A 26,187-nucleotide genomic window follows, 5' to 3' on the forward strand; every position below is an offset into this window, starting at 1 on the left:
TAGATTGGAGATCCACAGGAAGTAAATGGCATTGTAAATGTCTTCTGTCACTGTGAGAGAGAGCCACTGTTGATTGGATCAACCAAGTCAAACATGGGTCATCCAGAGCCTGCCTCTGGGCTTGCTGCATTAGCCAAGGTAACAGGTGGCCGGAGAAGGAAAATTGATGGAGAGGGGGAACACAACAGTATGGGGGTTTTTAAATGTTCGTTTGTTTTAGGGAAAATTTGTACTGATCCAGGATAAGATGTTCACTGGTAATGAGAGACACTCAGGTGATTCTCATTAATTATCTACTTGCTTCACTGGCAAATAGTTTTAAAAGTTCAGGTGGCTATTCTGCAAGCTGGACACAAATGCCCAGGTGGCCCTCTGCTGTATGCACGCACACACACTTTAGTTCCCCCTTCCTGCTGAATTCTATAGGAGCATAACTCTGCTCAGAATAAAGGCTTTGGGATCACTTTATTGATTAGCCTTACACTGGACCTTCCAACAGAAGGTCATTTAGGTTTGAGGAGCATACAAGTAGTGATTTAAATGTTTGGAGTAGCTGGCAATGACCAAAGATAAGAGGCAGTGTTTGCTTTCAGTGCCAAAAGAGTAGCTGATCCTTCTGGCTGTTTGTCAGGGATGTATCATGTCTTCCTCTTCTCTCTTGTGTTGGCGAGAAGCTAGGTGAGTTCTCTGGGATTAGACTACCAGCTTGAGTAACTGGTTGTCTTAGCAACCAGGCTGGTAACTACTCCTGTAAGCAGACAATCGTCTGTTGGCCCCAGCTGCTAAACTGCTTAGCAGAGAGCTAGCTAATGTTCACGCTTGTTTGTAAGCCTATTACTGACAACCTTAGAGCCACGCAAATTGAAGTCACGTACACTGTCACTGCTAGAATTTTAGGCTCTTTTAAAGTGGTTATTGTGACCTGAATACATTCAACTTTCTGTAAATATCCTCATCTGCAAATAAATGGTGGAGACAACAGTGTCTATCTCTCCACAGAGGAAAGTTTACTTTTTTTAGCACCTCTGTCTCTCATGCTGACACCTTTTTCGTAGAAGGAATGGAGAAGCACATGTACAGGCTGGGCAGAGAACGGATTGAGAGCAGCCCTGAGGAGAAGGACTTGGGGGGGGGGTGTTGGTTGATGAGAAGCTCAACATGAGCTGGCAGCGTGCGCTTGCAGCCCAGAAGGCCAACCGCATCCCGGGTTGCATCAAAAGAATTGTGGCCAGCAGGTCGAGGGAGATGATTCTGCCCCTCTACTCCACTCTGGTGAGACTCCACCTGGAGTGCTGCGTCCAGCTCTGTAGCCCCCAACATAAGAAGGACATGGACCTGTTGGAGAGAGTCCAGAGGAGCGCCACACAGATCATCAGAAAGCTGGAGCACCTCTCCTGTGAGGGCAGGCTTGAGAGAGTTGGGGCTGTTCAGCCTGGAGAAGAGAAGGCTCCTGGGGGACCTTGTTGTGGCCTTTCAATACTTAAAGGGGGCTTATAAGAAAGATGAGGACAAACTTCTTACCAGGGCCTGTTGCAATAGGACAAGGGGTAGTGGTTTTAAACTAAAACAGGGCAGATTTAGATTAGACATAAGAAAGAAATTTTTATTTATTTTTTTTTTTTTTTACTGTGAAGGTGGTGAAACACACTGGACCAGGTTGCCCAGAGAGGTGGCAGATGCAGCATCTCTGGAAACATTCAAGGCCAGGTTGGATGGGGCTCTGAGCAACCTGATCTGGTTGGAGATGTCCATTGCAGGGGCATTGGACTAGATAGCCTTGAAATGTCTCTTCCAACCCAAGCTATTCTATGATTCTATAACTGAGTCATAAAATTAACCTCTCCGTCCATACTGTGTTGTACATTATAAACAGTTTGTTTAATGCAGTTCTGCTATGATCTGTCAGGACAGGATCATAACTTTGAGGTACTGTTTCCCTGTCTGTTTCTTAGAGGATGCAGAATTGCAAAATCAAGGGCCACAATTTGTTTTTGAAGACTTCTCTTCATAGTGCATAGTATTGTAGATGTAGGACAGCGTGCATGAAAATACTGCAACTTTAAACATGGTGACTGGAGTTGAAATCATGTGGTTAGGCTGGTTGTTCTCCCACATGGGCTGCCATGTCTGATAGTCAACTTGGAAGAACAGTTCCCAAACTGATATCCGTTTGTTTCTCTGACCATTTTGGGGAGATGAAGGAACTGCCAAACGTACAGAGCACACAGTGTTTGCAGCTGACCTTGTAGTCTCTGATTTGCTGGACTTGTGCCACAGAGGAGTATGGGCTTAGTGTCATGAGCTGTTTGTAGAGATGCTACTGAGAGAAGGGATCTCTTGCTTTTTTGGCACAGCTATTCTTACTCTCATGCTGTTTCTGTACTTACCTTTGGCTCTGCCAGTTCTGACCAGTCTTCTTGTTCCAAAAAAGCAGGAACAGCAGACAACAAACAGGTGCAAAGCAGCAAGCAGACACCTTTACCAGTGCTTCAGCTTGATCCTTCTGCAGCAAAGGCAGAAATGGAAGCATTCATTGTGATAAGGAAGAGCATGTGTGGCAGTGTGTGACTGGGGAGAGATGAAGCAGAGTGTGATGAAGGGACAGGATCTGAAGGGGGAGAAAGAATACATCATAATCTTAGTAGCCAGGCTGCTTTTCCAGCAAGACTGTGTGACTTTCCAGTTAGCTTGCAGACCCTTTCAAAGCTACCACCCTCACCTTCCCTGCTAACTTCCTTCATGAACTTAAAATTTGCCTAAGTGAAGTAGGTACTACTTCAGTAACATCAGTAATGCTATTCTCTGAAGTGTCCCTTTATCCAAACATAAAGAGAGCTGCTTTAGTGTATGCTATGTGGTCATTCATATTAAAAAAAAATAACAACAAAGGAATATTTTTCTTCCAGGTCATTCTCTCTCTGGAACATGGGCTGTGGGCTCCAAATCTTCATTTCAATACCCCAAATCCAGAAATTCCTGGCTTACAAGATGGCTCTTTGGAGGTAGTTTGTAAACCAACACCAGTGAAAGGTGGCCTTGTCAGTATCAACTCCTTTGGCTTTGGAGGTGCTAATGCTCATGTCATTCTGAGGCCAAATGAGAACAAATGCCAGCCTCTGGAGACTTGTAACGTGCCAAGACTGGTTCAAATTTGTGGCAGAACCCAGGAAGCTGTGGAAATACTAATTCAAGAGAGCAGAAAACATGGAGGATGCAGCCCATTTGTAAGCCTGCTCAGTGATATCTCTGCAGTTCCTGTATCCTCCATGCCCTACAGGGGCTACACACTAGTTGGTACTGAGAGTGACATAAAGGAGGTTCAGCAAGTTCAAGCATCTGGTAGACCGCTCTGGTACATCTGCTCAGGTAGGTGCGCAGCAGTGGGTCTGGGCTTCTGCATTCCTCTGTAGATCTGGGGCTTGAGCAATTGGATTCTGTGCTCTGATGTTTTTCACTCTAGCATGAGCAAATATCTTGCAGCCCTGTGGTCTGTCTAGGAGACTCATGTTTCCTGTGTTTTGTCTAATCCTTCCAACTTTGCTATGTTCTGATGATAGCAAAGTCCAGGAAAATAAAAAGCAGTGCCTAATTTAGAGGATGTTAAAAATTTATAATGTTTTACTCTTGGATAGAATTCTTTCACTGCCAGAGCAAGTGTGTAATGTCTACTCCTTTTATGGAGCGTTACTACAGCTCACTTTCTCCTTGCCTATCCTGCAGGCATGGGAACACAGTGGAAAGGTATGGGCCTGAGCCTCATGAAGTTGGATTTGTTTCGCCAGTCTATATTGCGCTCGGACGAGGCTTTGAAGAACACAGGCCTAAAGGTCTCCGACCTACTTCTGCAAGCAGATGAGAATACTTTTGATGACACTGTACATGCATTTGTTGGGCTAGCTGCTATTCAGGTAAGACTCAAACTACTGATGGAGGGGGTCATGAACTCAGTCCACATAAGCATGCTCTGCTACTGTGTCTGTTTGGCTGGTAACACTTTACACCAATTAATGGCAGCTTGTTTTGTGTAGTCAGCAAATGGCAGCTGTTAGAAATATCCCTCTGATGGGAGGGACTGTGTCATATCCTTGACAGTTTTGGGCTCTACCACTTGGAAGATGCTTGAATGAATATTCATTTAGACTGATATGCGTGTGTATCTTTGTGTGTACGTGGGGCAGTTTCTCCTTTTAAGAGGCTTAAGCCTTTAAGGTTTGTGTAAATATTTGTGCCAAGGAACAAAATTCCATATAATGTGTTCTAGAATTTGTTCTGCAAATGAACTAAATTATGCTATATGAGGTCTCTTTTAATTCTGAGCATCAAGGTGGGATTCATTATTTCTTAATAAACTAGAGGCAGAGGTTTTAAAGTGCTCAGGAAAGCTGGTCTTGTCCCTTACTTTGTATAGGCATGCTCTTGGCAACTTCCTTTTGTTGGAAGTAGCTTCTTAGTGGAAAGCTACATGGTGGAGAGGCCCAGACTATACTGGAGTCATATAACGATTCTTGGGATTGCTTTGAAATGAAGCTGGAGCTGCAGTTGTGGGGGGTGAGGGGAAGCAGTGAGGCCAAGAAGAATGTCTGTATCAAAAAGCCATTTTGTAATGTACTCTACTACTACTACTACTGTGTGCCTTTAAGGCTTGACACCTACTTCCTCTGGCATGGAATCACTAATCCTACTTTTCCTTGCAGATTGCCCAGATTAATATGCTGAAGGCTGCAGGTCTGCAGCCTGATGGGATTTTGGGCCACTCAGTGGGAGAACTAGCTTGTGGCTATGCAGATAACTCCTTAAGTCATGAAGAAGCCATTCTTGCCGCTTATTGGCGGGGACGATGCGTTAAAGAGGCCAAATTGCCCCCAGGAGGAATGGCTGCTGTTGGTAGGTATACCCGTTACCAAGAATGATACAGGAAAGTACATCTGATCTCTGTTGTATGGCATTGGGATAAAACTGGGCTCTGAAATGTGTTGGTGGAGACAATAATTTCTGCGAAATTTTGGCTACTGTTGCCTTTTATTTTTCTTCTGATGTAGAACAGATTATTAAATATTGAGATTGATATAATGGTAGTGATCTCTGACCTACAACACAGCAGAAGTTGGGTAATCCATCTGAAACTAAGTGGAAATTAAGAGATTTAGTGACAGGTACCAGTGACAGAGGCCTGATAAGTAATCTCCTTGAAAAGAGGAGTTGAAAATCTAAGGCCCTGTGCTTTTGGTAGATGGGGGGGGGGGGGGTGCGTACCCGTGTCTATTCACACACACATATGTATTTAAATTATTTTTTTTAAATATATGCAAGTGTAATGAGACATGAAACCAGCAAGTTGCTAGTATGTAGTAGGTAACTGGCTCGTGGAACTTTAATGCTGTTAGAATTTCCTTGAGCCTAATAGCACTTAGGAAGACGCTTTCTGCTGAACAAGCTTTGCTCAGTGTTTCTGGAAGTCCTATAGTTTTGCCCACTATTACTGGGTGAAATGTTGGGCTTTGAACCCAGCAGTTTTTTCTTCGTGATGTGGCTTCATGGTGATTTACATGTTTAAAAATAAAATTACTTTTGGTAGCGTTGTTATTCTTCTATTTCTTATTATTGGATGCAGTGGTCAATTAAAAACTGACACACTTAGGAGGGAATTGTTGCAGGTCTATTTCAGTATGTTTGACTACATCACTTGTGCTCTTGGACTTCTTACTTTAATGCTACAAAGGACTACCTGCCTAATTTAGCTTTTTTCCCCTTGATATTAAATACATTATAGTCTTTTCATAGAACTTATCTTGGAGTGCTGCATATATTACATTTTTTTGTAATCTGATGTGGACTTCAAGTTCTTCCTGTGACTTGTGTCTCTGTAATATATGACCAGATGCTGCATGTGTTAAGCTAGTTTAAGTCACTAGAGCCGTGATTTCTAACGATATCTTGTGTCTCTCAGTTTCTGTGAGTCAAGCTCACATATTCTCTCTCCTGTTCTATTTCAGATTGCTAAGGGCAAGATGAGACAAAACAACCAATTCTGTAGCTTCTTTGAAAGTGTATGGGTTCCACACCACCCCATCTCTTAATGGGATGGTACAAAGATTCAGTCCTCTGTTCTTGTGCTCAATATCACAGTCATAAGTCTCATGTTAAAGCCCCAAGATTTGCAGAGTCACTCTGGGGGGAAAGGCGAGATGTCCATCTTTCTCTTAAGAGTTCTTCCCAGTTTTGTAAAATGCTGACCTAAGCACAGTGATTGTGCAGTTAAGATTGCCTCCCCTCATGAGGCTCACTGCTAGAAACACTGTTGTTGTCCTGAGGTCTTCCTTCTGCAGGTCTGACATGGGAGGAATGTAAGCAACGCTGTCCTCCGAATGTGGTACCAGCCTGTCACAACTCTGAAGATACTGTCACTGTTTCGGGGCCTCTGGTAAGCAAGGAACTGATATGATGCGTACCAGAGTTGTGATTGGGACCCATGAAGTTGTGCTTTGAAGAAAGCACGAGGCTGAGTTAAAGCTCAGCTGCTTGCAAAGGAGAGCTGGATTAACGTGGTGGGGAGGGGACATGGTGCTTTGTGTAAACTTAAACACTCTTAATATTCTGTGAGAGGAAGTGATGTTAGTGCTTCAGTAAGCTAGTAATAAAAGATCTCTTATGCTGCATAGTCTTACAGTCATGGGCATAATGAGTGAGAAATTGTAAGACTGAGAAGGGCAATAAACTCATCCCAGATGTTACTCCCCTTAAGTGGCAAGTGATGAAGGGCATGGGGGGAGTACAGTGACTCATACGGACCCGAAATATGTTGTGAGCTTTTATTTTCAGTTCACTTATATTCCTCTTCTTAGGACTCTGTGAGCGAGTTTGTAGCCAAACTGAAAAAAGATGGTGTGTTTGCAAAGGAGGTGCGCAGTGCTGGAGTTGCGTTTCATTCCTATTACATGGCGTCTATTGCACCAGCATTGCTTAGTGCCCTGAAAAAGGTAATATTGCCAAACTGTTACTTGCATACCTTATGCTCGGTCACTTGGATTTGAGTGTTGGTGATGTTAAACTTGAGGGAGTTCTTTTCTTTAAGAGGAGAAGGAAGTCTCTTGAAGAGCATGTAGACCTCTGTGAGATCTAGGAATTGAAGTCCTATGGCCTCAAGCAGAAGGATGTCCTGAGCAGTCAAGCTGAGAAAAATGGCCTGTGAAGAGGAGGGGCTGCTTGCTTTTGTCTGTCTTATTGTTATCTGTGACATGTAACTCTTCCTCCTCTTCCTCTTTCTTGTCTGTCTGTAGGTCATTCCACACCCTAAAACTCGTTCAGCACGATGGATCAGTACATCTATCCCTGAATCTCAGTGGCAGAGTGATCTCGCTAGGAATTCCTCTGCAGAGTATCATGTGAACAACCTAGTGAATCCAGTGCTGTTCCATGAAGGTCTGAAGCATATTCCAGAGAACGCTGTAGTAGTAGAGATTGCTCCACATGCCCTTTTACAGGTATTGTGTTTGATTTTGCCAGTGTGATACTATATTGATATTCTGCTGCAGGAAGGACATTGAAGGTCCAAGGACTAGGGAATACTGTTTTTTTTTTGAGGGGTGTGGGGGTTTTTTTTGTTTGTTTGTTTGGTTTTTTTTCCCCAGCTAGTTCTAAGAACACTTTATCCTTCCAGTACTTTTGAGTCTCTCCCGGTTTTAACATTGTCCTGATGGATTTTTGTGTGGATTTTGGTGTGATTTTTTTTTTTTTTTTTTCTTTTTTTCTGGGGGGGGGAATGTATGTTAATATTTAAAAAATAAGAAAAATAAAATCCAAACATATTACCGCTTCCCCATCCAGACATTCACATTGTTGCCTTTATTCATTGCCGTGCATTTCAGATAGCTGATAGTCAGTTCTCCGAACTGTGCAATGAGTGAGAAAAGCATTTGATTGTATGTGTCTAATGGAGAGTGTGTGCAAAAATTGAGGTGGAGGGAGAAAGTCAAGACTAACAGACCTTTGTGAAAAATCTGTTATCACCATCTGTACACTGAATTTGGTTTGAGGTTCCTTTCTTAGAAGGGGGTGGCTGGGAGTAGTGTTTTCCTCTCTTCTCCTAGTCCGAGTAGTCTGAGACCACAGGAGCTTGCTTTCTTCATGAACTCCCTTTCCCTAATGATCAGATCATTATTTCTTTCTCCTCACCCTGTAAGAATTGATCTTTGTGGAATCAGCTCTATGGTAGAGGATGCAGAACACGAGGTACATTAGGATCCACTTGCTCCACAAGATCAGTGCTGTGGTCTTGTGCCTGTCCCTTAAGTCTCAAGGACTGGTCTTTTTTATTTGGTCTGTGGCATGCAAGAGGAGAAAAGTCTTAAGAAGAATCATAGGTTACTTGTGAATGAAGTTAATATATTAAGTGCTTCTGAGTTCCAATCCAGTGTACGTTTCTTATGTCATGTTAGCCTTATTTATGCTTTGAAAGTGACTTCAAGGGAGAATCAGAGCAGAGCTTTTAAATTAGACAGATATTTTTCTCTTTGAAAAGATTTTACACTTCATGTTAAAGTCATTGTACAATTCTGGACTCTAATGCAAGTAACTGGAGACTTCATCTGCTGGATTTGAGAGTGTTCTGGTTTTCTCTTTCCCGCCTGCCCCTTCCTTCTCCCATTTAAACTGAAGAGAAGATACAAGTTGGGTCAGATGTTCAAGGCTGTGTTTTTTTTATTTAATAGTTGTCATTCAAAAAATGCTCTAGAATACTTAAGGGCTGCTCCTGGGAGTAAGGGCTTAAGCTTTGTGTGGGATGTGTATGTGTGTGAGTGGGAGGCTGGAAGGGTGATCTTGCAGTTCTTGAAGTGCAGCTTTTGATTCCACTTGACAATCTGCTTGGGAAAGGGAGATTTCTGTTTTGGCAGAATTTCATGAACATTACATTACAGATGTGCAACTTCTTGGATGCTGGAAGGGTATTTTGTTGCTCTTCCTCTTCCCTGTTAAAACGGTATACATTCTAGCATCTAGCACATAATTCTTAGCACAGAAATAAAGTAATTTGAGATCTATAGAGAAAAGTTTGGAGATAAAGTTGTAAGAAATGCCTTCCACCAGTGATTTATGGACTCTACTTGACCAGGCTATCTTGAGGAGAAGTTTGAAACCAACTTGCACAATTCTACCTTTGATGAAGAAAGAGCACAAAAATAATTTGGAGTTCTTCCTGACACAGACTGGAAAGATTCATTTAACTGGGTAAGGAAGCTAAGGGAGGAGGGTGAGTGGGGTGTCAGTTAGGGAATTCAAGTATTTTCTGTAGTATGCATGTCTTCACAAGGATTGAAATACTTCTTCAGCAAACCTGGGAAAAATATGGTTTATATCTGTCCTTTATATATTTAACATGCTCACTTATGAAATGTTGCCTTGGGTTAGAGACTACTTTGACTGGGAAAGTGCCTTTTAAAGAGGAGTCCCATTTTAGAGGCATAGGAACCTGGAACTAGATTTTGGAAATAAACTTTGCATCTTGTAGACTGTTAGAATTACAGATTTGGCTGCAGTAGGTGTTTATGGTACTCCTGGAGAAATCTTAAACATGAGCACAAGACCAATTATTGTCAGACTTTTAAGTATTATGGTCAAATTTTTTTTTTCACTTTTTTTTTCTGTCTCCCCCGCCTCCGTTGTCTTTTTGTCTTCCTAGGTTAAATGTTCTTGGAAATAACTTGTTCCCACTTGTGGAATACCCTGTCCCAGTGGGAACACCCCTTATTTCTCCATACATCAAATGGGACCACAGCCAGGACTGGGATGTTCCAAAAGCTGATGACTTTCGAGCAGGTTCCAAAGGCTCTGCATCTGCTTCAGTCTACAATATTGGTGTGTTTGCCTGTTTGGGGTTTATTTGTTTATTAGTCTCTTTCCTACTTTAGCTCTGCATTTCTTCAGTAAAAGTAGGAAAATGATACTCAAAGGGGCATCCTTGAATCCATCTTCTGAAGCTTAACATTGGTTTGGATTGAAAAAGACTAGATCTGCTTCTGAAATGGGATGAAATAATATGAACAGAGCAGGAAACTGTCTTTATTCAGACTCACAGTAGTTTTAAGAGCTGCGTATTGCCAGGCAGGATAATTGGGGAAACCACTAGACCCTCTTACAGACATTGAGGGGAAAACCCTCTTTATTAGAGTATTTTTATTATTTTTATTCTGCTCTTTATTCTTTGACAGATGTGAGTCCTGACTCTCCTGATCACTACTTGGTGGGTCACTGCATTGACGGCAGAGTCCTGTACCCAGCAACTGGGTACCTAGTATTGGCTTGGCGAACTCTGGCACGGTCTCTTGGCAGGGCTATGGAGCAAATGGCTGTTATGTTTGAAGAAGTCACGATTCATCAGGCAACTATCCTTCCCAAAAAGGGTGAGTGAGGAGTGCTGGTACAACTGCAAAACTGTGTAATGAAGATGACTGGAGTAGGAGGAAAGAAATGCAAGGGGAAAGTGAGGAGGAACACAGGAGAAAGTACCTAAAGAAGAGGGCAACATGGCTGAACAAAGACTTGAATTAATATAGTCAAGTAGCACATGTTATGGTCATGCTTGCTACATGTTGTTCACAGTGAGTCTGGAGATGGTGAAAGAGAACTCTGCTCAAGGATGGTAGCAAGAATGATCTCGCAGTCCTGTCTTCTTCAATGTTTCTTGCAGGATCAGTACAGCTAGAAGTAAGACTCATGCCTGCTTCCCATTGCTTTGAGGTGTCAGGGAATGGAAATCTGGCTGTAAGTGGTAAGTGGAGGAAGCGTAAGTGGATGAACTGTCCTACTAAAATTCATTATTTATGGGCACTGATGATTCTTATTCTTGCCACTGTCCCCATCAGGGAAGATTTCCCTCCTAGAAAATACTGCTCTGAAGAACTTCCATAACCAGCCAGTTGGCTTTCAGACTCAAGTAGACATGAGCTCAAAGTCTGGCCTCTTGAAAGAAGATGTTTATCAAGAGCTGCATCTGCGTGGATATAATTATGGACCAACTTTCCAAGGCGTTCTGGAATGCAACAGTGAAGGTGAATTTACTTTCTGTAGAAGAATATTGAGCATGGTTATTGTAATGTTGAAAATTTGGTCTTCTAATTCCACTTCTATTAATAGTCCATCTGAATGTGCTTTGTGTGGTAATTTTACTTTGCGTGTTAATGGAGAACAACCAAGAGCTCTGCCAAGCATTGGGAAAGCTGTTATCGCCAATGTATAACTGATGATGGGAGTTTACAGGGGAAGCTGTGGACATACAGCAGACTTTGCATTTGATAGGGAGTGACTTCTGGCATCTGCTGAATGACAAAATCACAATGAAGCTTCCCCTTCCTGTTCTTCTGCAGCAAGCACAGGGAAAGTTCTGTGGAATGGGAACTGGGTGACCTTCCTTGACACCCTGCTACACGTGATAATCTTAGCTGAGCCTGGGCGCAGTCTACGCTTACCTACCAGGATTCGCTCAGTGTGTATTGATCCAGTGCTGCATCAAGAGCAGGTGTGCCGATACCAGGACGATGTAGAAGGTAATGTCTCTCATGCTTGGGCTTTTGCTAGTTGCTTTGACTGCTGTATAGATGAATGTATGACTTCTTCCTAAGAAGTAGGATGGAGTCTGGGGGCCCCTCTTAGTCTCCGAGCTATTCTGCAGCTCTGTGACAATTTGACATAGTGCTGATCACCTTGAATAAAGTACTTGCAGTGTTTGATGCAAACTTATGTTTCTTTCATGTCTTTCAGCTTTTGATGTTGTTGTGGATCGCTGTCTCGATAGCCTTAAAGCAGGAGGTGTTCACATCAGTGGTCTTCATGCTTCTGTGGCACCACGACGCCAACAGGAACGGATCCCTCCCACCCTGGAAAAATTCTGCTTTGTGCCCTATTTTGAGAGTAACTGTTTGTCTTCCAGTATCCATCTTCATGCCTATCTGGGGCACTGCAAAGGTAAAGTTGGATTCGTTTCTTGTCACACTAGGGGAATCTTCAGCCTGATGGAAGTGTCTGAGAGAAGCCGTTCATACTATGGCAGAACATCCAAGAAATAAAGTGTTGATCCCTGTAGAAGACTTAGGCAGGAGTCCTACATCTGTGTACTTGCTAGTAGCTAAAAGCTACTCTGCCTGAGGTATCCTAGAATGTGGATAGGAGTAAAGCCATGGAGAAGGGGTGTCTATGCTTCTGTAACAGTCAATACAGTGTCAGATGGCACAATCCACTCTGCAAGCAGAGAGGCACTGTCGTAGTTCAGCCCTGATCAGGACCAGACTACGCAGTCTGTCTCTCGCTCCCCCCACCCTCCGAGAGAATAGGAGGAGATGATATAAGAAAAAACAGCTCAAGGTTTGAGATAAGGACGGGGAGAAATCCTTAAAGTTACTGTCACGGGCAAAACAGACTCGACTTGGGGAAAACTATTCATTTATTTCTAAAAATTAGCAGGAGAATGAGACAGGGAACAAGATAACCTCCCCCCACCCCTCCCTCTTCCTGGGCTTAACATTATCTCTACTACCTTCCCCTCCCGAGCGGCACGGGGCGGGGAAAGGGAATGGGGGTCACGGTCAGTTCATCACGCGTTGTTTTATGCCGCTGTATCATCGTCAGGGGAAGAACTCCTCGCATTCCTCCTCTGCTCCAGCGTGGGGTCCCTCCCACGGGCCACAGTCCTTCGTGAAACTGCTCCGGCGTGGGTCATCTCTTCCACGGGGTGCAGTCCCTCTAGAACAGCTGCCCCAGCAGGCCCTCCACGGGCCGCAGCCTCCTTCAGGCCTCCACCTGCTCCGGCGTGGGGTCCTCCACGGGCTGCAGGTGGACCTCTGCCCCTCCGTGGACCTCCATGGGCTGCAGGGGGACAACCCGCTCCACCATGGTCTTCACCACGAGTTGCAGAGGAATCTTGGCCAGGAGCCGCATTACTCCTCCCCCTCCTCCTTCACTGACCTTGGCGTCTGCAGCCGTTCCTCACAACAGGCTGGCAGACGTCTCTCAGGATCCTTTTTACATCTTATTCACTTCTCATCTCCTCTCCACTTCTTGCAGCCGGGCCGGGCCGAGTTGGGCCCAGTCGGCTGCCCGGCGGGAGGCCAGAGGGTGAGGCCTGCAAGGCCCATGAGGCTCGCGCCTCCCCCTCTCTGCCCCCCGCTCAGCTGCTTCACATCTTCTCCTCCTCTTTTTCCTGTTTTCCCCTACTTAAATACGTTATCGCAGAGGCGTTATCACGGGACATTCTGCTACCAATTGGCTTGGCCTTGGCCAGCAGTGGGTCCGCCCTAGGCCCGGCCGAGTCCACTGAACAAAGGGGAGCGACTTCTAGCAGTTTCCTACAGAAGCTACCACCTTAGGCCCCCCCTCACTAACAAAACCAGAACAGGCACAAATCATCTTATTTAAGGAGAAATCCAGGCTAGTTGCCTCAGACACTGACAGGAGAGCCTACTTCCTCAATTCTTTAACTTTCTTGTTTAGTTTTTCCCTATGAGCTGCCAAGATGGGTAAGCTGACATGTCTGTTCGCATTTGGTTGTGGGCACGAGAGCATATCTGAGGAGAGAAGGTGGTTTAGTGAAGCATGCCAAAGAAAAGTTTGTGTTTGCTGCAAGAATAGAACAGAAGCAACTTAGTCTATTGTGAAACTAGTAGCGTAGTACAGTGTTCTTTGGGTGGGGAGACATCCACTCAGCTTGTTGCTTTAAGTGCCTTTTTTCATCAAAGTGGAAAAAAAAAAATTTTTTTTTTTTTACCCTAATGATGAATTTTGCTATATCTTGAGACAGCAGTTTTGTCATTCTGTATTGGTAGTGTCTTCACACTCATTCTTTGATTTGGCGATAGATTTTAAAGATTTCTCTTTTTTTTTTCCCTGCTGTGTCCAAATACTGTCCTCAGTGTTTTTTATGTATGTTTTAGTGGGATTTTTATTTTATTTTTCATTTCTGGTCTCAGTCAAGATGAGCTATTTTCCATCTGGTTATAAAGCAAAAAAAGCATTTTAGCATTTTTGTATCTGTGGAAATCTACAATTTTCCTCCACAACTCCCTAAATCAGTCAGAAGTCTTCTGTTAGTTACCCCCTTTCAGTCAGTCTTGCCATGGGCAATTTTGGTGTTTTAGACCGTCTTGCCACAAAGCCTACTTGTTTTGGGGCTGCAACTAATGCACAGTTCATGTAAATGTACAGGAGCATGCATATCTTCGTGGCTAGGCTAATGATACAAGATGCTGTAATTTGTGGTGCTGATCAGCTGGTATATCAAATGGAGGCAACGAGGAAAAGAAAAACCTTTGGAAAATCTGACTGTTCCTTTCATTTCCCTTTCTATTCCATAGATCTGATACAGAACTTGCAGGCTAAGGTGGCAATGCATGGGGTCAAATTAGTCATCCCTGGACTAGAAACTGCAGTGGCTGCTGAAGAGTCTTCACCCATACAGAAGGGCCTTCAGCATATCCTTGCTGAAATCTGCCATCTGGAACTGAATGGAAACCTCCATTCTGAGCTGGAACAGATTGTGACTCAAGAGAAAATACACTTCCAGGACGACCCTCTTCTCAATGGATTGCTAGATTCTTCAGAGTTGAAGACTTGCCTGGATGTGGCATTGGAGAACATGACCAGTCACAGGATGAAGATAGTGGAGGTTAGCTGGAAGCCCAGGATGGGACCGTAGTTAGTGTTTCTAGGACTTCAGTAACCTGATCACATACTTCTGTTGTTCCAGTTCTAATTCTGGATATCATTCATGTTTCAGCTTAGTTTTCTTTTCCTTCTCTGTTTCTCACAGGCTCTTGCAGGAAGTGGACATCTGTTCTCTCGTGTCAAAAGTGTTCTGAATACTCAGCCCCTGTTGCAGGTGGACTACATTGCCACTGACCCTGTCCTGGAAACTCTTTCAGCTAATGAAACAGAGCTACGAGATGCTGGAGTTCTCTTTAGCCAGTGGGATCCATCTAGCCTTCCCTCCGGAAATCTGACCAATGCTGACCTGGTGGTATACAACTGTTCAACAAGTGTTCTAGGGAACAGCACAGAAATTCTCTCTAATTTGGCAGCAGCAGTGAAAGAAGGAGGGTTTATTTTGGTACACACCCTTCTTAAAGGAGAAACTCTTGGAGAAATTGTCAGTTTCCTTACAAGTCCAGATCTACAGCAGAAACACAGCTTTCTGAGTGAGGTAAGCCTCTTGAAAGGACAAGTACTTTCTCGGTGGGTAATTTGGAGTCTGCTGCTTGCAGACGCTCTTGTGATAAATGTTGAGTAGACATTGCTTGCATCACTTTCCATTGAGGCCCTCTGCAGGAATACGTAATAAACACTTCAGAAGAGAAGAGTTGTGAATTTACACATAGTAGATTGGGAGAGTAAACTGTGAGTTCAGTCAGGAAAGCCTTTCTTAATGCATTGAAAATTGATTGTCATTTGTATATCTGTATAATCAGTATGAAAACACTGGCCAGGACGATTCCTTTATAGCTAAAACAATGTCCTGCATTGGGTGGGGTATAGCTTTATCCCTGTAGGATCCTGAAATGCTTCAGTTTCAGAATATCTCTCTTCCTTTTGCTATCGCTGCTGGGAGTGAGACTTTACAAACTAGTTAAGGTGTTCTAACATTGAAGTGCTTCCATAAAGGAAACCCTTTTCCCTTGTACTTTTCCTTTTTTCCTTTTCCTTCCTTCCCACTTTATCTGATCCCATAGTGAAATACAGCAAAGCAAGCCCTCGGAAGTGGAGGAGGGGGCAGGGTGTCTGCTTTATATCTGTGTTGTAGTTTAGCCCACTCCGGAGCAAACTACACAGTCTCTCTCACTCCCCCCACCCTCCAAGAGAACAGGGAGAGATAAAATAAGAAAGAAGGCTCGAGGTTTGTGATAAGAACAGGGAGAGATCCTTAAAGTTACCGTTACAGGCAAAACAGACTCGGCTTGGGGAAAACTATTTGTTTATTATTAAAACTAAAGCAGGATAATGAGAGAGAACAAGATAACTTCCCCCCACCCCTTCCCCTTCCACCCTGAGCAGCACAGAAGGGAAGAGGGAATGGGGGTTTTGGTCAGTTCATTACATGTCGCTTTATGATGCTCCTTCCTCCTCGGGGGACGAACTCCCTCACATTCCTTTCCTGCTCCAGCGTGGGGTCCCACCCACACACCACAGTCCTTCTTGAAACTGCTCCGGCGTGGGTCATCTCTTCCACGGGGTGCAGCCCCTCCAGAACAGCTGCCCCAGCGGGGCCTCCGCGGGCCACAGCCGTCTTCAGGCACCTGCCGGGGTCCTCCGTGGGCTGCAGGGGGATCTCTGGGCCTCCCCGGGCTGCAGGGGCACCGCCGGCCTCCCCATGGGCTGCACCACAGGCTGCAGGGGAATCTTGGCCAGGAGCAGCATTACTGCTCCCCCTCCTTCTTCTCTGACCTTGGCGTCTGCAGCCGTTCCTCGCACAAGAAATTCTTCACAACAGGCAGGCAGATGCCTCTCAGGTTCCCTTCCCATCTCATCTCCTCTCCAATTCTTGCAGCCAGGCTGAGTCGGGCCCAGTTGGCCGTGCAGTGGCAGGCCAGAGAGGGAGGGGTGCAAGGCCCGCAAAGCTCACGCCTCCCCCTCTCTGCCCCCGCTAAGCGTATTCACATCTTCTTTCCTTCCTTTTTTTTTTTTTTTTTTTTTTTTTTTTTTTTTTTTTTCTTTTCATTTTCCCCTGTTTTTCCCCTTCTTAACTACATTATTATAGAGGTGTTATCAGGGAACATTCTGCTACCAGCTGGCTCGGCCCTGGCCAGCAGCAGGTCCGCCCTAGACCTGGCTGAGTCCACTGGACAAAGGGGAGTGACTTCTAGAAGCTTCTTACAGAAGCTGCCACTATAACACCCCCGCGCGCCCCCCCCCCCCCCCCCCCCAATAAATAAAACCAGGACAATCTGCAAACCAGTATATCATGCAGATGAACTAATGCCAATGCTGGCACAAGAGGAGGAGAGTGAGTGGCTAGGGTACGGGTGGGAACTGGGACATCACCTTCTCTTGGCAGCTGTTAGACAAAGCAGTAATGGGAAATTGCCCCTCTACAGAACATACACATTCTTCCTGATTTGAGGATCTATAGCCTCTCAGCTCCTGCTTTAGAATAAGAGAGTAGCACTTTTAATAGTTTAACTTTTTTGTGTATAATTCTGGAGTGTGGTAGTTGGATTTTGGATTTTTGCAATGACATGGATTCTAGCCCTTCGCTTTCTGCAAAGATTTTTTTCAAGGAGATTTGAGAATAAAGGGTGAGTTCTTCAGCTTTGCGTCTTACCCAGTAAAGAGGGGGATACTCAGAAGACACTGAGATGCTACTGAAGCTGATAACTAAAAACCTAGATCTGTCGTAATTGTCAGTAGTGTGGTATTAGCAAATCCATTGGATAAGATCCATGCGAGTTGAATACACCTTCTCTAAAGAAAATTATACCATGCAGGCAAGAGTGGGCAGGACTTAACATAATTCTTAAAGTTTTCTAGATAGGGACTCTGTCCCTAGTCCTCAATGTAATGGATCGTGCTGTAAAAACCTTCTGATGTTTTGTGCCTGGCATATAAAAAGCAAATGTATGCTTTTCTAAGAGCCTGCAGTCATCTTTATTTCATTCAGATAGAAGAGCCTTAATGTTTCTGGATATGCTATACATGCATTTTCATTCTTTTGCTTTTCTGAAATGCTATTTCAATGTAACATACATGTATAGATGCTTCTTCCTTGCTAGTGGTTTGTTGCTTCTCCCCACCCCCCTGCAGCTGAAGGATTTGGATGACTTGCTTTTTAATGTTTCCTCTGTGCTGCTTTGCTTTTCCTGTTACAGACAGGGCTTATGTGACATAGACTGTTAACATCTGAACTCAGTGTTCCCACTTCCGTTGTTTTCTGTGTTGGAATCTGTGCATTGTGTTTGTCTGTGGAGGTGTGCCTTACTGCTGGAATTAAATTCTAGATGCATTCAAATAACCTGTGGGATTTGACGGCGTGGTCACTGCTCTGTTTTTTGCACACCTGGTAGTGTGGTAAGACTAGTTCCCTAACCAGGGCTTCAAGATATTTGTACTCCTGCTTTCTGAGTATCTTTTAGGGAAGAAGGAATAGTCTAGACTACAGTCAAATATATATTTGTACAAATGTCAAGATTTCAAGCAAAAGCAAGAAAGAGGTAGATGGTGCCTGCTGTTCCTGGTGAAGGAGTCTTTGAGGAGACTCAACATGAAGTATAGATGTGACTTGTATTTTTAGTTGATTTTTTTACTCTCCTGTTAATTGTTGTTTTACTTGATCTGACAGGCACAGTGGGAGGGCTTATTTAGCAAAGCCTCGCTCAATCTGGTTGCCATGAAGAAATCGTTCTTTGGCTCAGTTATTTTCCTGTGTCGCCAGCAAGCCCCTGCCAAAGCACCCATTTTTCTGCCAGTAGATGAGACCCATTATAAGTGGGTTGAATCCTTAAAGGTGAGAATTCCTGTATCCTGGATATCTGAATTTCCAAATATAACACTTTCTAAATGAGATATTCAGCAATGTTAAAAAAGTGTGTGTGTGTGTTCAGTTACTTTTCTTAAAATAGAAGTTATTAATCTCTGCCTTAAGGATACGTGGGCTATTTCCTTTCTGTGGTTCCTAGTAAAACAGTTCAGGGTTTGTCCTGTAGGAAGTCTTGGCTGACCCATCAGAGCAGCCTTTGTGGTTGACTGCGACCAGTTGTGGGAACTCGGGTATTTTGGGAATGGTGAACTGCCTCCGCCTTGAAGCAGAAGGCCACAGAATCAGGTATGTAAGCATGCCCTTGAGTCACAGTTGGAGATGAGATATTTTTGTGTTAGCTTCATTTCAGGCCTATAGCAAACGAAACAAAATGATAACTCTTGGCTTCTAGGTGTGTGTTCATTTCCAATTTGAACCCTGCATCAGTGGTCCCACCCACAAGTCTGTCTTGCCCGGAGATGCAGAAGATTGTTCAGAGGGACCTGGTGATGAATGTGTATCGTGATGGAAAGTGGGGCTCCTTCAGGCATCTTCCGTTGCAGCAAGGTAACTCCTTTGAGATCTGAGGATCATTTGCAGGGTGTTGAGTCTGGATGGACTTTGAATAGAAAATGAGTAGCTATTGTTCTTACAACTATTTTTTATTATTATTATTTAATGGATATTTTGGAATTCCTCTGTTCCAGCTCAGAGTGAACAGTAGAATGCTCTAGTGCCAGGAGGAGGGATGAGCTATTTAGGGTACAGGTAGTATTGCAGAGTAAGAAAGGGCTTTCTGGAGAGCAAATGGAGGAGGAGGAGGAGGTAGCAATTACACGAGGTATTTATGTACTCATTCTGGAAAGTTTGTGCCTATGTTAATGTGAGTAAGGTTCTTACTGGTCCTTCTTCTGCAGCACAACCTCAGGAGCTGACAGAATATGCCTATGTAAATGTGTTGACTCGTGGGGACCTCTCATCTCTTCATTGGATTGTCTCCCCACTTCGACACTTCCACACAACTAATCCCAGTGTTCAACTCTGCAAGGTCTATTATGCATCTCTCAACTTCCGGGACATTATGCTGGCCACAGGAAAGCTTTCTCCAGATGCTATCCCTGGTGAGTTAAAATCACACTAGGAGAAAATGTATTTATGTATTACTGTTCTAGAATTCATTCATGTAATCTCCTGAATGCTAGTTATGCAGTGGCTAAAGTGTTATATCAGTTTTTATTTAAAAAGAAAGAATACTTTTGAAAAGGAAGTATAGCCCTGGTGCAGGACTGTACACCAGAACCTCCTAAGTCCTACTTCCAGTTGCAGTTCTATTTTTCATATGGCAAAATTAATAAATCTTCCTGTGAGGAAACATTACAAGCCCCATTGCATAGATACCAAGCATAAGGTGAAACAACTTGATGGGGGTTCCAGAGATGGGCAAGTTACACACCAAGGTGAGAATGTTGAAGTTTCATGTTGCCATGATACTAGACACACTTTGCTTTTAGGGGAGGAAAATGCAAGATGAAGTAATCTCCTGTCTCCAAAAAGGAGACTATGCCTCAAAGTAAGCTAAGAATTAATGTAATGTCTATTAAATTATTTTAAAGCTCTATTTAAAGGAGAGGGCGCAGAACACGTAAAAAGTGCATTTGGAGGTTCTTATGCGTGACTTGACTAGGGCTGGCTTTCCCTTCATAACTGAGATTAGTCTCTACGTAAAACGAGTGTTTGCAAAAATCTGGGTTTCACAGTAAAGCTATTTTTGCTGTGATCATCCTTTCTGTTTTATGTATCATTCTTTTTCAAAGAGGAACAAAATAGCCTCTGAAACAGGACGTTTCCATGAAACGTCTCAGATGAAAACTGGAAGCTAAAGCCATATCAAGGATAAAGAGTAAGATTTAATGAGATCAAGTCCTTTTCCACTACTGTTGTAGCAAGAAATTAACTGTGGTGTCTTGTGAACTCTGTTTGCAGACAAACTCCAGCACTACTTTTGCTTCTGGGATTCCAACTTTCAGAGACTACTGTTGTAGTAAATTCCAGACTAAGGGATTTTAGAAGATAAGTTTACATTGTAAAAGATGTTAACATTCTTTCAGGTAACTGGGCTTTGCAGCAGTGCATGCTGGGCATGGAGTTCTCAGGACGGGACCTGGCTGGAAGAAGGGTGATGGGATTGTTGCCAGCAAAGGGGCTGGCCACAGTGGTAGACTGTGACAAGAGGTTTCTATGGGAGGTGCCTAAAAACTGGTAGGTCAACTTCTATTTTCTGATTTGTGTATGTGGTTAAGATTTGCCTTCCTGCCAGAAGCTGATGTCAGCCCTGATCAGACCAGAGGACTGCACAATGGGTAGATTTCCCTCTGGGAAATTATAACGGAGCTATAGTCTCCTGAACAGCTGTAGGATTTGGCTTAGATTTACTGCAGGAGTTGAGTGCTAGTTTTTGTACAGTGGCTTGCACAAGGTTCTCCTCTCTTTCTTGGGCTCTTAGCTCCATGTATTTTAGTATACACTGGGATTTTGGTGTTGCTTATGTTGCTGGTTAGTTACTGAAATATTTTTGCAGAAGGATGAAACTCTTGGCTGTGCTTGGCAGCTGTGGTAGTCTGCTATATGATTGAGAACCATTTATACTTTTTGGTCTATCTTGGCAGTTTAACCTTTCCATGGTAGAAAAGCAGACTTCATCGGGAGAATCTAGTAGTCTTTTTCCAAGGCTAAAGGTATCTTCTCTCTTTCACTTTGCTGCTTAGGACTCTGGAAGAAGCAGCTTCAGTGCCAGTGGTTTATGCCACTGCTTATTATGCTTTGGTGGTTCGAGGTGGTATGAAGAAGGGTGAGAGTATCCTTATTCACTCTGGCTCGGGAGGTGTGGGCCAAGCAGCCATTGCCATTGCCCTTAGCATGAGCTGCCGTGTCTTTGCTACTGTAGGTGAGTACTGAGGTCCCAGTGTTATGGGGAGAAAAAAAAAAGAATCATATTCATACCTATATAGAACAAAGAAATTGTGTGTGCATGCATGTGTATTTATACATAAAAATACATATTTATGTATGTACTTTCTCCCCCAGTGTGATCTACTGTAACTTTGATCTGGTTTCTGGACTGAGAACAGGATACATGATAAACACAGCTACTGACTATGCACTTGAAACTTCTACAGCACAGACAAATTTATCTACCTCTGTATGCTATATAAGCAAATGTACAGAAGAAGATCAAGGCTTCTTCATTTTAAATTCAGTAATGTGATCAAAGAATGTCTATCTATTGTAAGGCTTGGTCTGTTGCTGATCCTTGCCCTATCTCATAAACGAGCAGTAACAACTAGACAGCCTTTGTCCAAAGGTCTTACACCTTGAGAGCTTGAGAGCTTTGAAGCAAGTGCTTGATGGCTGCTCAGACTTACAGTCCTTGGGAAAAGATATGCAGATGAAAATGGACTGTTTCATCATAAAATATTTCATTTCATGTAAGAGTACTGGCATCATTCAGCCTGTCTTCTACTTCCAGGCTCCACTGAGAAACGTGAGTATCTCCAAGCAAGATTCCCACAGCTGGATGCTAATAGCTTTGCCAGCTCCCGAAATACTACCTTTGAGGAACATATACTGCGAGTTACCAATGGAAAAGGTAAGTTCAAGGAATGTTTTTCCTTCTCTTGTCAGCTACGTCACAGTATGTGGTTGCACTTTTTAAAGACAAAATGAGTCGCTGGAAAACAGGGTTAGGCTCTCGGAAGAGCTGAATTTATTAAATAGTTGCTTCTCCTTTCATTGCAGGTGTTGACCTTGTGTTAAATTCCTTGGCAGAAGAGAAGCTACAAGCCAGTTTACGTTGTCTTGCTCGACATGGGCGCTTTCTGGAAATAGGGAAATTTGATCTGTCTAACAACAGTCAGCTTGGTAAGATGGGGCATTGGGAAATACATCTCATTAGGTTTAAGCAAACATGACAGCACAACCTGTATACTATGTTAACACAGACTAATCTTCAAATTTAGAAAAGCTTTTAGCTGGAATACTTGTTTCACTTTTATCACTAACAGTTTATGTAGTCTTGTCAACAAATACCTTCTTGGAGAAGCATGGTAGTCAGCATTTTTCTGGAAGCCTGCATAAAACTTGAAAAACAATTAAGTTATCTTTGTCAAAGTCTTTCTTTAAAATCAGGATAGGACACGTTGCCCACAAAGTGTTTGGATAGGAAGGTAGTAAGAAGCAGCATTCATTTAACATGGCACTGTTTATTGCTGTGTAGATTGTACTGTATTGCTTGTAGATTTCATAGATCTGTTGAACTTGACTTAGAAACTTTTTGGGATGTAACATATCCATTTGTAATAGATGACTGCACTGTAAAACTTAGCAAATGAAGTTCATAGCTATACAAGCTGCAGTTTTGTCCTCTGTTCTGGGTCAACTTGGTCATGTGTAGAGTGAAAGTAATTGGAATTTTTCAGATAACTATTGAGAACCTGATCTTGAGACAACCTTAATTTGTTGTTTCACTAAAGAGCTGTGCCATTTTGAATAGAGTATCATAGTTCCAGTTGGAAGGGACCTGCAGTGATCATCTAGTCCAACTGCCTGACCACTTCAGGCCTGACGAAAAATGAAAGCATATTGTTTAAAGGCGTTTTTTGAATGGCTCTTAAACACTGCATCAACCACCTCTCTAGGAAGTCCGTTCCAGTGTCTGACCACTCTTTTGGTAAATAAGTGTTTCCTAATATCTAGTCTGAACCTCCTGACGCAGCTTTGAGCAATTTCCACACGTTCTATCACTGGATACTAGGGAGAAGAGATCAGCACCTCCCTCTCCATGTCTCTTCCTCAGGAAGCTGCAGAGAGCAGCTCCTTTTCTCCAAACTAGACAAACCCAAAGGCCTTAGCTGCTCCTCACAGGACATGCCTTCCAGCCCCTTCGCTAGTTTTGTTGCCTTCCTCTGGGTGCATTTGAGTACCTTCACATCCTTTTTAATGGAGGGGCCTGACACTGCACACAGTACTCAAGTTGAGGCTGCACCAGTGCTAAATACAGCAGGATAATCACCTCTTTTGACTAGCTGGTCATGTTGTGTTTGATGCACCCTTGTTCTGGTGCATCAGAAATCACAGAATGTGACTTGCCCTCTTGACTGCTAGGGCACACTGCTGGCTTCTGTTGAGCCTTCTGTCAACCAGCACCCAGATTCCTTTCTGCTGGGCTGCTCTCCAGGCACTCCTCTCACAATTTTTACTTGTGTCTGGCATTACTCGGTCTCTGGTGCAGAATCTGGCATTTGTTCTTGCTAAATATCATGTCGTTGATGATTGCCTGATGTTTCAGACTATCCAGACCCCTCTGCAAGACCTCTTGTCCCTCGAGAGAGTCAACAGGATGTCCTAGTTTTTGATGCCACAGGGGCAAGATTAACTTGGTTTCTTTTGGATGGGAAAACCAATTAAAATGTTATAATGTGATGTGTTCGCGAACAATGACAAGAATGTCTTCCTGTTGTAGAATGATAGCATATAAGAAGTGTTGACAGTCTCCTTTCTTACTCTAATTAAATTTCAAAAGATCCTAGCATCATGGAAAACTTCTATGAATAAGAGTTTCCTGTGGAGATGGACAGGATGTAAATGGGATTCTAGGTCCTCTGACTCTAACGTAGCTGTTACTAGACACAAAATATTCTCCTTAATATCAGACTGACCATGTTATAGCTTGTCCTCTTGACACACAATTTTTGTGAGTGGATTTTCTATTAAAATGATCTGCTTGTAAGAGGACAACCTAAGCAATACAGCATTTAGAGAGGATATGCAAGAATGAGTTTGGAAAATGTAGGATTCTAGCAACTAATGACTGCTTTACTCCTCAGTCTTACAGTGCTGACCTACACAGAAATGTTTCTGAAGCAGAAGAATGACTCTTGAAATGTCAGCAGCATCAAGTCATAACCAAGTTGCTTTTTCTAGGAATGGCTCTCTTCCTCAAGAATGTGGCGTTTCATGGGATCCTACTAGATGCAATCTTTGAGGAAGGAAACCAAGAGTGGGAAGTAGTATCAGAGTTGTTGAAGAAAGGCATAAAAGATGGTGTGGTAAAGCCTCTGAGGAGTACAGTCTTCAACAAAGAAGAGGTAGAAGCTGCCTTCAGGTTCATGGCACAAGGGAAACATATTGGCAAAGTTATGATCAAGGTAATGAGATAATGACTTTGATTCTCTGATGAATTTGTCATCCATTATAGGTGACTATATTGGACATGTTGATCCAGTTCAAGTTGAAGTTGTGTAACTAGGACAGCACAGGGTTATTGTTTTTATTGAAGACATTGTAATGAATGTAACTGTCAAGTCTGTCACTCTGATTCTAGAAGGTTCATTCCCATTGACTGGAGGAGCATAGTGTATCCGATCTTAACTAGTTTTTCTTTTTTTTTTTTTTTTTTTTTTTTTTTTTTTTTTTTTTTTTTGGCGGGGTGGTGGGGAAGGTGCAAGAAGAAGAAAAGGAATATCCTTTAAGAAGATCTGAACCAGTTAAAATTTCTGCCATCTCCCGAACCTCCTGTCCACCTACCAAGTCTTACATCATCACAGGGGGCCTAGGAGGATTTGGCCTTGAGTTGGCACAGTGGCTAGTTGAGAGAGGAGCACAGAAGCTTATACTGACTTCTCGTTCTGGCATACGAACTGGTAAGCAAAAACTGTAAAGGAACAGGGGACATGATTGCACTTCAAGAAACCTCAGTTTTTAGTTTATCTCCATTTTTAAGTGTCCTGTCAGCAAATAATAACATCTCGATCTCTTTCCTTTTTTCTGTATGTATTCTCTTATTTCAAACAAGCTGTTGTCCCCTTTATTCTAAAGGAGGAAGTATATTTTAACTTGGACTCTTTTCCAGCTACTTATTTCCTCTTTTTTTTCCTTCTTCCTAATTCTATCAACACATTTACTCCCTTACCCAGGATTTTTTTCTGCAGCCTTACTTTTACCTTCACCCTCTCTACAAAGTCTGTATCCAGCTGCCTCACTGACTTGTCCAGTGGCTATAGCATGGTGGGTCACATGCCACAGGGAAAGGCCTATAAACTCCTCACTACAGATACTCTGTCCCTCAAGTTGTATGTGTGGATGTTTACTCTTGCTCCTTCAGATAGCTCATCTGTAAAGATGTGCCCTACTATCTGATAACATCAGTAAGCATTTTTACTCAGTTTTAAGACAACAGTTTGATTAGAGTCACAACATTGAGATTTCTTATCAGTGGTAGTCTTCAGTGTCTCCTCATACAAATTCAGTCATAACAAAACTTCTCTCTGTCTCTACAGACGATTTCTTTCCATTGGCAAGTTCACAATTGCACCACTTGTGCAAGCACAAAGATCAAATACTTCTACTTCTCAAGTTCTGGCTGTGCTACTGTAATCTGTTGCTGTGCTCTAATCTAGCCATTCTGTCCTGTCTCAGCATCCAAATTCTTGTTCATTTCCCTTCACCGTTGTACTTTTTCTACCCTTTGCCTCCCCTTCCCCCCTCCTCCTTTTATGTGCTCCTGACTCTCTTCTCCACTTCCATCTATTTAAAATATTTCTGAAACTCAAGTGATTTCTATCTAGTATTCAAGTTCTGTCCAATTTTCTGCTTGTAGCTGAATCAGGAATTATTAACTAATCACTCCCTATCTAGTCAGA

At 43.1% G+C, this 26,187-nt stretch overlaps 1 protein-coding gene across 1 annotated transcript in view; it reads left to right on the plus strand.

The window, feature by feature from the left end:
• FASN (fatty acid synthase) overlaps positions 1 to 26,187 on the plus strand; it is a 47,887-nt gene that overhangs the window by 11,656 nt on the left and 10,044 nt on the right. The window contains exons 8-33 of the mRNA XM_086762086.1: positions 4 to 138; positions 2,907 to 3,366; positions 3,721 to 3,908; positions 4,695 to 4,884; positions 6,327 to 6,421; positions 6,843 to 6,977; positions 7,278 to 7,481; positions 9,110 to 9,225; positions 9,677 to 9,852; positions 10,206 to 10,397; positions 10,685 to 10,765; positions 10,860 to 11,045; positions 11,361 to 11,540; positions 11,755 to 11,958; positions 14,340 to 14,650; positions 14,795 to 15,184; positions 18,314 to 18,478; positions 18,678 to 18,796; positions 18,903 to 19,057; positions 19,408 to 19,611; positions 20,599 to 20,749; positions 21,256 to 21,434; positions 22,017 to 22,136; positions 22,286 to 22,408; positions 24,470 to 24,693; positions 24,987 to 25,188. Coding sequence (XP_086618212.1) covers positions 4 to 138; positions 2,907 to 3,366; positions 3,721 to 3,908; positions 4,695 to 4,884; positions 6,327 to 6,421; positions 6,843 to 6,977; positions 7,278 to 7,481; positions 9,110 to 9,225; positions 9,677 to 9,852; positions 10,206 to 10,397; positions 10,685 to 10,765; positions 10,860 to 11,045; positions 11,361 to 11,540; positions 11,755 to 11,958; positions 14,340 to 14,650; positions 14,795 to 15,184; positions 18,314 to 18,478; positions 18,678 to 18,796; positions 18,903 to 19,057; positions 19,408 to 19,611; positions 20,599 to 20,749; positions 21,256 to 21,434; positions 22,017 to 22,136; positions 22,286 to 22,408; positions 24,470 to 24,693; positions 24,987 to 25,188 — 4,885 coding nt within the window. The remainder of the gene's footprint in view (positions 1 to 3; positions 139 to 2,906; positions 3,367 to 3,720; positions 3,909 to 4,694; positions 4,885 to 6,326; positions 6,422 to 6,842; positions 6,978 to 7,277; positions 7,482 to 9,109; positions 9,226 to 9,676; positions 9,853 to 10,205; positions 10,398 to 10,684; positions 10,766 to 10,859; positions 11,046 to 11,360; positions 11,541 to 11,754; positions 11,959 to 14,339; positions 14,651 to 14,794; positions 15,185 to 18,313; positions 18,479 to 18,677; positions 18,797 to 18,902; positions 19,058 to 19,407; positions 19,612 to 20,598; positions 20,750 to 21,255; positions 21,435 to 22,016; positions 22,137 to 22,285; positions 22,409 to 24,469; positions 24,694 to 24,986; positions 25,189 to 26,187) is intronic.

The sequence above is a fragment of the Chlamydotis macqueenii genome, chromosome 18 (assembly GCF_036417535.1).
Source record: "Chlamydotis macqueenii isolate bChlMac1 chromosome 18, bChlMac1.mat, whole genome shotgun sequence".
NCBI lineage: Eukaryota > Metazoa > Chordata > Aves > Otidiformes > Otididae > Chlamydotis > Chlamydotis macqueenii.